Source organism: Aptenodytes patagonicus, chromosome 4 (genome assembly GCF_965638725.1).
Source record: "Aptenodytes patagonicus chromosome 4, bAptPat1.pri.cur, whole genome shotgun sequence".
Classification (NCBI taxonomy): Eukaryota; Metazoa; Chordata; class Aves; order Sphenisciformes; family Spheniscidae; genus Aptenodytes; species Aptenodytes patagonicus.
The window spans coordinates 55,384,778-55,398,568 of NC_134952.1; the positions used below are offsets into that span (position 1 = coordinate 55,384,778).

The 13,791-nt window shown below is 47.6% G+C and overlaps 1 protein-coding gene across 2 annotated transcripts in view; it reads right to left on the reverse strand.

The window, feature by feature from the left end:
* The window catches only part of UNC5C (unc-5 netrin receptor C), a 272,875-nt gene extending 262,284 nt beyond the window's left edge, over positions 1 to 10,591 (reverse strand). For both annotated transcript variants that reach the window (XM_076336783.1, XM_076336781.1), the window contains exon 1: positions 10,423 to 10,591. In XM_076336783.1, coding sequence (XP_076192898.1) covers positions 10,423 to 10,546 — 124 coding nt within the window. In that variant the 5' untranslated portion in view covers positions 10,547 to 10,591. The remainder of the gene's footprint in view (positions 1 to 10,422) is intronic.
* Positions 10,592 to 13,791: the final 3,200 nt, after the last annotated feature.

The window sequence follows — 13,791 nt, forward strand, 5'->3', positions numbered from 1 at the left end:
AAGCAAAGGATAAAAGCTAGCAGGAGCTGAACAACTTTGCCTTTTCCAGTGCTCGTGAAAGGTACCTGGCACTTCTCATTCTACTGCCTAAACCAGGATAATAAGTGCTTTTGTTACCAGCTACCAGGTTGCATTTCTAACTCAGGCCTTTGAAGGCCATGCTGTTAGTAGTAGAGGTCTTTAGTTAAAAAACGACTGATTGCTGAGGCAGGAAATTGCCACACATTTGCATGTAATAGATGTTTATGTGGATATCTGCCTACAGTTAGTGACATTTGGCTGTCAGTGTTCTTAGATGAAATAACGTGACAAAACCCAAGAGAAAAAACATCTACCTGGAAGAATCTTGCCAACACATTTTCAAGTGGGGCACTGTGTTAATCTCTCTACAGCAAAGAGCCACATTGCTACGCGTAAGGGAAATGGAAAGCCAGAAAAATCATTCAAATTATTGAGCTTAAAAAAAATAACACAAAAAACCCTTGCCAGCAAAAAAGGAGAGATCAAGGTCCATCCATCCTGAAGTCTCACTCTACTGTGTCGACATACAGAACCAGATCAGCTTCTGAGGTGTGTGCTGGCTTTGAAGTTAATGAAGCTATATTTGTTGGTGGTCATAACCTGGCCTTGTATAGTGTAAGTCTATCCTTGGTATAAGCACTAGGGATTTAAAAAAAACAAAAGGAAACCAATAGTAAACTGACATGTCCCAGTACTGAACTTTCTAGCTACAAACTTTCTAGTTACTTAGGAACTAAAAAATTAGTAACTTCCTATTTGCTACAGCACAGCTATTTTACATGAGGAAGAGAAGGAAAACCAGCACTCACATTCTTGTCAGCAGAGATCTGCTGCATAAGAAGATCGCTGCATTTTATTTGAGCAAGAAACCGAAAAAGTTACCCTCACCTTCAGAAACTGGTGAGGAAGCAGAAAGGAAGTCCCTAAAGCTACGTTTGCAACATCTGCATGAAAGGAATTTGTAATGGGGATGATGACTTGCCAAAAACTAGTGCAGCTTTGGGGCCAAAAAGCTTAGAACAAGGAATACTAGTAGTTCATGAGCCAATTCAGTGAGATTTTCAGTGAACGACACTGGTACAAGGGCACATTCACCACCATTTAATTATAGCCCCATCCCTTAACTGGACAGACTTCTAGTTTCCCATAATCAACTCTGATTTTCAGATCTGAAGTGACCGAGTTTGACGGGGGAAACTTTATCTCCTAGCTGAAAGCACCACTGAGTTTTGTCCTAATCCTAAAATAAAGGCTTGCGCAGCAGAGGTTTCTCTAGGGTCTCATCTGACTGCAGACCACCCGAAATTTCAGCCTGGACACCTCACCGTTACCCTGTTAGCCCCGGCTATTCACCGCTAGTCACGGCTGCTCATCTTGTGTATGTGTAGAGCCGCAGAGTAACCAGGCAGACGCATGAAGTTGTTGATGTTGTAGAGAAAGGTGAGAGGAATACATCTGTGCTAACTCCGTAAGCAACTGGCAAAGCTAGGAGATATATTAATGAAAGAGAAAATTAATTCAGAGTAAGGCAGTGTGCATGTCTGTACTCTGAATTACTCCCGGTAATTACCTGCGCTACAGTCAGTGTAGGTAAATCCAATGCGCATGAGAACAGAATTAGCCTCGCTTGCTATTCTGTCCCACTTCTTATTCCTCGATTTCAGTTTGACTGAACTGCAATTAACCTCATTCACTGAGACCATATTATTATTTTCGCTCACTATGTAAACTTTCCAGTATAAACACATATGTTGGGACTGGATAAGACAAGCGATGTATTTAAACAATAAATAAATACACCATATCATGAGAGTCCAGCAATTCATGTTCCAGACATTATTTTAGCAAATTTATGGTTGGAAGATAGCACTCCAAGAAGCTCTGAATTACTAATAATACTGTGGTGATCACTTTTCACTGCCTGACGTGAAACGCACTCAATTCAAGCAAAGAAACACCTGGGGAACAACGATCAGTTCAAACAAGTTTCCAAAACGGCTGCGATAGAGTCAACCTCTTTTGACAGATCATTCAAGGCTTGCTTCCACGTTTCCTTGATGAAATTCAAGATTTCTCAAACAATCACATTCAGTGCTCAGGGGACCAAGAAGAACGCAAGCTTTCCTTTTTCTCAAAGGATACGCCGTTAATCCACAGAGCTTAACATTTCAACCTCTCACTCAATATGAGACTAAGAAATAAAGCTACTTTGCTTCTTGAAAATAACTAAAAAGGGATTGGCAGGAGCTACCTAAGAAGAAAATGCTCAGCTGTTGCCAGGCTAGTAAAACCTATCCGACCTCCTTAACGTCATTGTTGATAATGTTACCTCAACAAGGAAAAAAAAGATACTGATTTAATTGCCTAGGCAACCTCATAGCTTTTACGACTTTTAAGGGAATGGGGTCCTTTGGAGTGAAGTCATTCATTCAGATGAATGAAGTACAGTTGAATAAGATAGTCCTGAATTGCAGGTTAAACCCAAACAAAACAAACCAACCCAGGGCAGTGATCCTTATTCCATTTACAACAGTGCTGCAGTCATCTGCTGGATCCGCTCTTGCTCCTTCCAAATTTGGGCTAACGCTGTGGATTTCGCTAGACGAAGCAAATCCTCCCAAACCACCTGCCACTGTAAAGTCGGAGCTTCCAGGAAGCATCCCTGTTTCTGAGCAAGAGCATATGGGTTTGCCCTTCATCTTTTATACATATTCCTAGATACCAGCAGATATAAAGAAACCATTAGTGAGACCCAACAAATTTGACATTGGGAAGGCACCTGAGAGCCTTCAACGTAGCATTCCCTCCGTAGCAGCCAACTTTGGGATTGTCAGACAAGAAGGAGGATGGACTGGCGCACCAGAGTCTTGGGCACTCAGGAGCCTCTGAGTTCACATTTTGGCTTCCTTAAACATTTGCTCTGCACCCTTAGGCAATTCCCCTTATATCTCTCCACCAAAGAGAGATAAATACAGCTGTCTTCCCAATGCAGCAAGATGGATTAAAGATTAAATAGCTAATGCAATGTGACAAATAAGAACCTCCCATTGTCTCTAGCAACGCAAACATGTAGCAAAGCTATCCTAAAGATGCAACTCAGATGTCCCCCATGGGAGGTATCACCAACTAAGATGAGCATGCACAGCTTTTTGACTGCCTCTTCCTGTCCTGCCTGTGTAGGACTCGTAGCGAAGGACAGTGAGAATGTGGGGAGGTGCTGATGCACTGCAGCATTGAGTACTGACATAGGGGACATCCCTGCCTTGATGGGATTACTGCACAGTCATGCAAGCTAGAGCAGCACTGCTTCTATTTGGGGAATGGTAAAGGTACTCACCTAAATCCAGCATTGCCTGCCCTTTCCTGGCAGCATTAAGGGCATGTCTGGCACCATTGAGAATCTGGGTCTCTATCTCAATCTGCATCACAGCAAAATCAGTGTGATTTAAAAAAAAAAAAAAAAAAAAAAGAAGAGAGCGAGACCTAGAAATTGCTGTAAATATATGCCTTAGCCAGTGCTTAACCAGGACTAAGTCAAGTTTAACAGTGAGGTTTTTCACTAGGCTGGTTGAAATATATGGAAAAATGTAAATGGAAATGAAAACTGTTATTATCGGAAGACTTTATAACTTTTAACTTTTTCATTTTCACTGAACACCTAACAGATTTTCAGAGAGCATAAGTAGAAAGAGTTTGGCCAGTGAAGTAAATACTTGGGGCTTTATTGACCTTTTCACTAAAATAACTGAATCTTTTCTGGTTTTGATTAAGGTTTCTTGGTTTTTTTTCAAACCCCCCCCCAGCAAATAAACAAAAAGGACTCTTTTTTTTGTTTGTTTCCCCCAAAATTTTCCATGTTGATAAAAAGGATATTTTTCAGCGAAACTATTTTTGCATGAAGCTTTTCTTCCCCAGCCCAAATTTTTAGATAATAATGTGCCAGGCTATAAAGGGACTCCCCAAATCCCGGCATTTGATGAATTAGGAGGAAATCCCACGTTTCCTGCTTAACGTATGTGTGATTTGGGATGGAGTTATAAAAGCAAACAGGAAGCTGTTCTAGTGATGACTACCTAGGGAGAACGCTGTATACAAGCATCTCTGAGGTTACTGAAAGCTGGGAAAACCTCTGGCAGCTCCTGCCCACTGCTCTGACTCGCTGCGCCTTACTTGTGTGTGTTGTTTGTACAAGCAGAGCCAGCCTCAAGGAAAGCAACTGGAACACAACTACAGTTTGGGGCTTTCTTTTACCTTCTCCAGCTAGCGTGCACGCCCACGGCTTACAGTCAGTTTTATGCTACATCCTTACCCGAGAAAGACAAATCTAAATACAAAAACCACAAGTGATGCTCTGCAAGCAAAATGTTTAAGCAGACCTATCACAAAAACAACGACAATACTAAATAAATCCTCTCCCCATCACACTGCTGGAGTTTGGGGTCAGAATATCTGCAGATGACCCCATTAAATTAAACACAGGGAAACAAAGACTGTGCAAAATTAAGGGGAATTTTGTTGTTCCTATTTGTTCGACGTAAGCTTCTTTATAACCATTTCCCTTTCAGCACAATTTCAAATGCTTGCTTACAAATGATGCAAATTAAGCCTTTCTTTGGAAACAGTTTGCCTCCCAGAAGACTTAATACCGTTTCCTTCAGATCGCCTCTTGCATAATGTTATGATGGAAAGCTCCAGGGGCGCCTGCTCCCGAGACTGGACTCTACCGAGCACACGCAATAAATCACTTAAAACACCACCATCCCTTCAGTCCTTGGAAGCAGTTAGCACTGAACTGTGCCTCTGCACAACATTATTCTGCCTCTGTGCTGACGGAGGTTGTAGCCAACTGGAAAACCGCTGCTTGTCTCTTACTCCTCACTTTTAATCCTTGGCTTACACTTTATAAGCTTGTGCTGTTTTATACCTCCAAGTCAAATGTGAAAGCAAAGATGGCTAATGAAAATGACAGGCGATGTAATTACTGCTTTATTGGCATCGATACCAAGATCTGCCTGCTAAACTTGAAGACCTCCACTGGGTGGCTAACAAGACGCGCACTTGACGAACTAGCACAACCCTCTCCCCACTCGAAAGGGAGGAAAGAGGGAATGGGAAAGGGAATGTCATTTTTTCCTATAGTGACATATAGATAGTTATATGAAAAATATTGCATAGGCAGAGCACCCACGATTAAACTAACTTTTATCTCAAAGATAGCCTCCAGTGACGTGTTTTCCATGACAAACCAATGATCTGAACGTTTGAGACTCACATTGAGTCGAAGCCTCTTTGACTAAATTGCAGCAAAGTGTTCACTACTTTGAGCAATGGAAATTTACCTAGGAATTCCCCTTTGCAACAGCAATTAAAACATATTTTTCTGATAAGCTGTAAAAGCAACTTTTGTGCCTTTTTCCAGAAAAAGTAACCAGAACTGATTCCTCAAAAGGCCAATGATTTAAAATCCAGAAAGACACCAGAAAGCAACAAACATAGCCATACGCTATAAAACGGGTTACTCCAAACAAGATTACTTAGCTGGTAGCATGAAATAAATGTAGCTTCACTTTTCAAAGTACAGTTCTCCTTAGTATTTCACATATACACAAAACTCTGGCCGTATACTGTACGGAAATGCTCAATTGTTGTCCTAATCAGCCTGGGCTCCTCTCACCTTCCACGGGAACTGATATTGCTTTGCATCCTGTTCAACTGAACTGGACAGACTGCACCTCAAAACACCACTCTTCAACTTGCACAAAAATCAAGATATTTACTTGAAAATGTCTAATAAATATAATCCACATTTTCTCCTCTCTTGCTGCGCAGACCAGCTATGGAACTGATTTGCCTGGCCTTGGCACAGAGTTGTATTCCTGTTTTCAGATGTACTGTATTTGGAAAATTAAATTAGGAAAATCTTTTTAATATGGTTAATACTGTTTCCTGTTTCTGACTTTGGATGTCACACACAAAGCTAAGTCCCAAAATATAGTGAATAATCAGGGTTTGAGACCATTACCAAAGAAAGAAAGAAAGAAAAAAAGCTGTATGATGAATGATCTACGTAAAATGATTAAGTGTAAATATGCACAATTGTGGAAATGTTTAGATACACTCAGGCATTCTTACTGTACGGAGGAATAAACGACACTGACAGTAATGCTGAAAAGCCATCAGAAGGGGGCTGTATTTGATGTATATACTTTTTTTCGTAACTGTTGCAACCAGCTGCCAGAGACTGCAGCCGGAGGAAGAGGAGCCCAGATTCTGGCTCCCGTGTTCCCGGGGAGGAATCCCTCCTCCACGGACAGATCCGTCCGCTTCGTTTTAATCCTGCTTAAATTGCACCTCAGTCAGCAAAGGACACCCGGTGGCTGCTTTGCTTTCAGCGAAGCCTGCTGCAGTACTAAAATGCTACTCAGGGCCAGTATGGGCTACCACATCCAGCCCAGACTCGTCAACATCACTGAAATCTGCCAGAGCACATCGCTTTAAAACTAATGTTCCAAAGGGGCTTATCCATTCACAACAAAATACTACTTGCCCCTCGCTCTACTATTACAAATACTATTATACCCACATGACCAAATACAAGCGGTCCACTGATGCATCAAGATAATTAAGTCCTTTTTCCCCCTTTTTTCAACAGGATGTGTTTAGGTATTTAATTAAGAAGTGCATCCCCAAAAGGTTAGTACATTCACATGTTACATTTCACTTTTTCCGCACCAAGCATTTTCAGACTGCTGCTGTTGCTAATAAAGACTATGCTGGGGCAAGACAAATATCTGCACATATGGCTCTTTTACAGTTTTCTTTTTAAATTATCACTTTGATTTAATTAGGTTTGAGGGGTTAAGCTTAAAAAAATGTACTCTGTTGTTGTAAAGGAACAACTGAAACAAAAACTCATTAATATGTAGTCCCTTTAGCTTTTCTATCCATCTCTTATGCCACCATTAATTAGCCCATAAAGCTGTCTGAACCATGCTTGTCACTACAGATAGACAGCCTGACCCTCCCTCTCAACACACCTACCCCTCAAAAAGGTGGGGGCCACAGGGTAAGTTCTTCAAAGTTTTAATGCCCAAAGATGGGAGGGGGGGTGAAGTAGGGAAGCACCAGGACTGAAACCCAGTAACCCAGTCTCTGCTGCCTGAAGAGCCAATGGAAAAGTTGCTCTTACGGGAGATGGCACTAAAATGCCGGGCAGGGGTAGGTCCTTGGGTCCAGGGGTGGTTGCTCTTTCTCTCACAGTTTGGGATGTTTGAATTCTCATTCTGATGTAGCTTATTGTAGAGGTATAACAAACGCAGCGAACGCCAGATCAGAGTTGATTCTGGCTTGATAATTGCTCTGGCCCCATTCACCCCACTTGGAGAATTAAGGGCTGTCTCTATCATTCTGGCCATTTCCTGTTCTCTCCTGATAACAGCGGAAAAATACTTAGACAGCTTCAGATAAGAAGATAAGAAATGCTAATAAAACAAAAAGTGTATTTAGCTCTGCTGAGAAGCTCACAGGAGCTGATGCTGAGATGCAGCGGTATGAATCTCTGTACCAGGAGTGTGGGGGTTGGTCCACCAACTACTCAGTTAATAAATTTATTTTCTACGAGGCAGTGGAAAAGGAAGGCATGAAAGCAGAAGCCCCAGCAATGCTCACGACCTCTTTAGCCTGCTTCCAAAGATAAAGGCGGCTGGGGAATGGAGAAGAAAAGCAAAACAAGAAATAGTACTAGCAGCAAGTACTGGAAAAAATGTGCACGCCCTCTTTCCCTTCCTCTACTCCCCTTTCTGAATCGTAACTATGTGTTTGCCGTATGAAGACACCACTTTAAGTTTTTTCTCCTTTTCAAGGTATCACAAAGGAAGATTGAATTTTCTTTGCACAATTAAAACCAAGTCAGCTGGCTCCAGACCCACTGAAAATCAGAAGACTGAGACTAGTTTGGAGTGTAACTTCCACGTGTCCTATTTCTATTGCTCTCAAAGGAATGCAACCGAAAAGACTAGAGGGGCGTTTCCATTTCGAAGGAGATGGACTGAATGGAGGATGACTTTGGAAAAAGAAGTTGGGTAAGAATCATTTCAATGGTCACACATTTTTGGAAACGTATAAATAAAACAGAGGGAAAACTTTGCCCAGTGCTATATGATGAGAAAACTTCCTGAAGAGGGCATAGTTAAACTGTTGATTCATTGCCTCACTGAAGCACCACATACACATACATGAAGATCCCCACGGCAAACACCAATCAGAAAATCCCTCAGCTCTGGGAAAGATGGCAAAACCAGGTCTGCACCCAAATTCTGTGCCTGGTCCTAACAAATGGGAAATAGAAGCATACACGGAAAAACAAGTCCAAGACAAACGACTATATCCCAACCACTTTCCCTGGATTTTCCACTCTGTTGTGAAAGTTTATCATACACCGCACAATGGAAAGCGTTGCTGAAGAGCTCTGCATCCCTTTCTGTGTAGGCGAGCACACCTGTCTCCTGTGACAGGTCCCACACATGCCGCCCTTCGCAGTGTAGGTGCAGGAGGCCAGGCTCCTCTCCCCTCGTGCCATTTCTGTCCCACAGCGCTGTGTTATGGAGGGTATGCGCGGACAGGAGAAACCATCTGAAAGCGTGGGGTATGCCCTGTGGCACCGAGATGTGCGCTCTGAAACAGCCGAACGCAGGGGGTCCTCTCTCCCCCGCTCAGGCCATCTGTCATGTGAATTACCCGTGTCCTGCCAGCAGAGCGGGCAGGCTCCTTTCTGCTCCAGGTCCAACTATCTGAGACGATCTTTCCTCTTCACCACGCCCCCATCTACACAGACTGATATATACCCACTGACATCTAGGTCTACGTGCAGATGGTACTATTAAAACCTTTAAACACATAACATCAAACCTGTCCTATCTTGAACATGAAACCGACCAGTGAAAGGAAACCAGTGAAAGGTACGTAAGACACAGAAGAAACGTGACACGACGCATAAGAGATTGTTGTACTCTTGTTCTCTGCTACCCCCTTTTCATGACCAGGTTTCTGATCTTCCTGCGAGATAAACGCCCTGTATGGGCGAGGGAACGTGACTCTGAGGACGGAGTAAGTACCAGCGGGAAATGGATTAGCACCGTTACATGTACAGACATGATGTACAGACATGATGTACATCCAGCCCACCGGCAGCAAGCCTACGGCTCCCGAAAGCCTGCCAGGGGCACTGGGAGTCAGAGCAACCAGCACCACTCTCCTGTCAGAAAGGCCATAGAGGAGTGTACTTTGTAATGGCTAGGTGAGAGCACAGGGTCCCCCCACAGAGATGATGGGGGGAAAACGAAGCATTCTTCCACTTGCATTATGCTAACAACTCCAAATCAAAGCTTTGGTGCATATTATTATTTCTTGGTGGCATATATGGAAAAAAAAGAACCCCAAAACAGCTTCTAAAATTCCTTTTCTCTTGTTAACCATATAACCAGGATTTCCAAGTGCTTTAATGAACCCGCACATCCTTGCTATGCGCAGCTCTGCCCACACGCAGCAGCAACCTCTCTCTCCCTCCAGTGCTAAGGAGGTTGTAGAAAAGTATTTCCCAGCAAAAGCCACCCATTTCCACTTTAGGTCTAACTCCTGGGAAGTGAGAAGAAAAGCACCAAGAAAGTTTACCCGGCATCAGCTCGCAGGAGAAAAAGCCTCCTGCTGTGGCTGTCTGCCGGGTGGGTGACACACTGAGCCAGGGCTCTTTGTGATGCTCTCAAGACATCGCTAAACACGCGCTGAGAAGCAAGACATTTTCACTTGGAAAGGGGAATTTATACATGGGCTACAGGGAAAACAGATCTAGATGTACTCCAGAACCCCCGACAAGGGAGGGGGAAAAGAAAAAAAAGAAGCATAAACAGAGAAACATGGTAACTCCCTTCGGGTATATCATGTTTTAAACACGAAGAAGGAGGGTGTGGAGAGGAGACTGGGGGCTCACGAATGACCGTCGCCTGCAGAGCCCCGGGTCACGGCTGTGCCGCTGCAGAGGGACACCCGCCTCGCACCTGCCTTTCCCACGCACCTTGCCAGCCCTCCGGGGCGCACCGGCGCCGCTCCCCCGCCCCGGAGGGCTGCCGGCGGGGCTCCTTCAGCCCAAAGCCCCCCCCTCCGGCCTCGGTGCCCCGCTTGAGGACGGAGTGCAGGGAAACGCCTGTCCCGGCCAGGCTCAGCAACGACAGACCCGACCCGGCGGGGGCGACCGGAGCCCCCAGACCCCGGCGGGGGCCGTGCCTGCGGGGGAACGCGCTGCTTGCACATAAACACACACACACCAAAAAATCACGGCATAAATTCGCCTTTTCAGCCCGCACCCGGAGGATGCCCCGGCCCCTCTCCATCCATCCCCCGCCTTACCTTGCGCCGCGGAGCCGGGGCGGCTGGCCCCCAGGACGGCCAGGGCGGGGAGCACCACGGTCTGCAGCAGGTATCCCAGTCCCAGCCCGCAGCGGGCCGCCGTCCCCTCCAGCCCCTTCCCCATGGCCGGGGCAGGGGGGGAGTCGCGCAGAGCCGCGGAGCTTTCCTGTGCCGCCTCTGCCTCCGCCAGCCTCGTCCCACCGCCGGGCGCGGAGGGACGCGGACGGGCGCGGAGCGGCGCGGAGCCCCCGCGAGGCGCTCAGGCTGCGCGGGGGGCGGCGGGGCGAGGGGCACCGCTCGTAGCGGGGGGGCAGGGGCGCTGCATGGCCCCGCGGAGGGGCGCGGAGCGGCGCGGAGCCCGGCGGAGCGCTGCCTTCTTCCCGCGGGCGGCTCGGCGCGGCTGCCTCCACCCCGGGGGTGGGCGGGGGCCGGGGCCGGGGCCGGGGCTGGGGCTGGGGAGCGGGGGCTGCGCCGGCCGCCTGCGATAAAATGCGAGCCGGAGCGAGGAGCAGACCCAGAGGGAAGGGGGCGGGGGAGGCTGGGAGCCACCCGCTGCAGAACCGGCCCCCTTTCGCCTCCCCCGCCCGCGCCCCCTGCGCGCACACCCGCGGGCACACTCGCACGCAGATGCTAGTGCACACACGTGCGCGCATGCACACGCACAAACACACGCACACACACACTTACATTCCCCCCCTCCCCAGCCCACCCGGGCCGTGCAGCCGGGAGAAGCCCCGGGAGCCGGGGCTGCACTGGCCGGACCCCGCTGCACCCCTAGCTCTCCCGTCCCCGCACCGTCCCTGTGGGCCTGGCACCCCCCACACACCTGCGGGGCTCTGGGGAGCCAGGGCCATCCTTAGGGAGCCACAAAATGCAGGGCGGAGGTGCCCCATGCTGGCCGGGGGGCACCCGTCTGCTCCCACGAGCAGCAGGGTGAGGGGGCAGGAGGAGAGGCAGCACCAGGAAGGATGTCGGGGAACCCCCCCATCCCTGGGGAACATCTCCCTATTTGCCCCCCCAGGGTAGGGGGGCTGTGGTCGCTCCCTGCCAGACCTTACCCTCCCACCCTCCTTACACCCCAAAAAAGCTCTCCCTTGGCTTCTGCCTTCACCATGCGCCCACCAAATCTCAGTGGGATAGCAGTGCCCACATCTCAGGTTCACTGCTCAACCACGGCTCACTTGGGTTTTACTGTTTTGCTGTTGCTTTCTGGGGCTTGTTTTGTTTTGGTTTGTTTTTTTTTTTTAAGTTGCCTTTCCCTTTGCAGAGCCCAGGCAGGCTGTCCCCGGCAGTGACCAGACAGACCCAGCTACTCACACACCAGGCCAACTCCAGGGGGCTGCGGCCCCACAGCCCTCCTCACATCATGATACCCCAGGGAGCATCGCCTTCTCCAGCCCAGAAGCTCCCCCAAGGCAGGGCTGCGTGCAAAGCAAGGAGCGCTATTTTCCTCTGAGGCGCGTCTGGGATCTTCCCAGACACGCTGGCTTTGCCTTCCGCCCCGGCAGGAAAACAGTAGCAGCATTGCTGATGCTGCAGGAGGGTTTCCCAGGGGCCACAGGAGCTGTCTGCCCCCAGGGAGGCTCTGTCCCCCCTGCCCCCTGACTTTAATGCCCTTCCCAGGTAATTACCCCAACCATTCCCATCTCTGGGTTTGGCAGGGCTGGGGGGGGTGTTCTCCTCCACAGCACCTGACACAAAGCTGCAGTGCGACAGGAAAGCAATGTTTCTTTTTTTGTACAGGCACAGAGCAAGAAAAAGGGACAGATTTTGTTCTGGGCAGTGCACCTGGGTACACCTGGAAGGTGCCCCAGGAAGGGTGCGTTTCAAGCCCAACAGGCTGATTTACCCAGTAACTCTAAGCAGTCCCCTTCAACTAGAGCACTCCAGCTCTCCATCTCCTGGCTGTACTACATCTCTTAAGGGCACGAGTCCCATCCATTTCAAACACTATGGCACAGTTCAGAAAACATTAAGGCTCCACCATAACCCGTGAGTTAAGTCCTGAGGCTGTATAAGCGGTGGAAAGGAAACTCTCAACTTGTAGCCATGTTCAAAGGAGAATGTGGCTCCTGAACAAGAGCTTTTTTGATTGCATGTGCTCCTCACATCGGTCCCTGACCTCATGCTCCCTAGCCTTATGTCTCAGGTTGGTAGTCAACAGAGCAGTTCCCCATGTATGATGTTTGCTTGCCAGTTTTGCCGTAACTCTGTAAGTTGGGAGCATCTCTCATTTGTTGGGTATTACTGTTTCCCCTGTGCCAGGGGCAAGAAAAGAGATCCCTGAAAGATGTCACACGTGGAAGATGTATTCGTTGCAGCACCAGCTGACGGGCACATCTACTGCCACGAGGGATGGAGAAGGGAGGGCTTGCTTCTCCATTAAATGGAGTTAATTTATTTTTGATGTTTTGGGGCTTCCCAGGAGTAATACCTATAGTTCCAGGCTTAGTTTCTAGTTAGTAGTTCTGTGACCTCATTAAATAGGTTCATCCCAATTTCAAGACGATGTCCCTGCAGCCCTGCCCAGGGATCCCTGGTGGCTGCCAACCCGTCAGCATCTCTGCCCCGGAGTAGGTGCATGGGGGAGCATTGCTGCTTCACAGCCGTGACAGAAGTGACGGTATGGGCACCGCAAGCTCTTGGCTTGGGGAGGAACCAAGTCTTTTCCCAATACCCAAGGTGTGGCGGACAACAGAGGAACAAGGGTAATGCAGCCTGAGGTGTTCAGTAACCACTTTTCTACTGGAAGTAGATATACCTTGACCTGGAGAAGATGGTTCAAGCAACAGCAACAAATAGCTAAACAGGGGTCTTCTCTGGAAAACGTGCTTTCAAATCATTCTATGCTCCATTATGCGTGACAGAGGGCATCCAAGGATGCTCCATGTCCCTACATCACGGAGCTTCCTCAGAGGTCCTCCATGCACTGACAAATGACACTTGTGCCTGGGCCGTCCCTAATGCCACTGTGCTGGATTTTGCCCATTCAGGAGCCAGTCTGTCCCAAGGGCTCTTTACCTTTCTCCCTATGAGATAAGCAGAATTATTAGCCCAGCTTAATAAATTTCAGATTTGACACAGGAGTTAAAGGACTGAGAAAATTCAGGGATTTGGGATCGGAAAGTGCAAATTGCCTGGGTTTATTCCAAAAGTGGTTTTTTTCCCTGATAGAACCTGGCTGGGGAGGTGTTTTCCCAGCTGTTTGAAAAGTTAGTGACTGAAAGTACATGTAATGTAAGTTTATCTTTTTTGTCACTGTCACCTTAATGTCCTTAAAAATCACTGCATACCCTTCATAAACTCATCTGAAGCAAGTATCAAGTGTCAAACAGTTTGCATTGGAAAGTGGATTTAGCAGCCTAACAG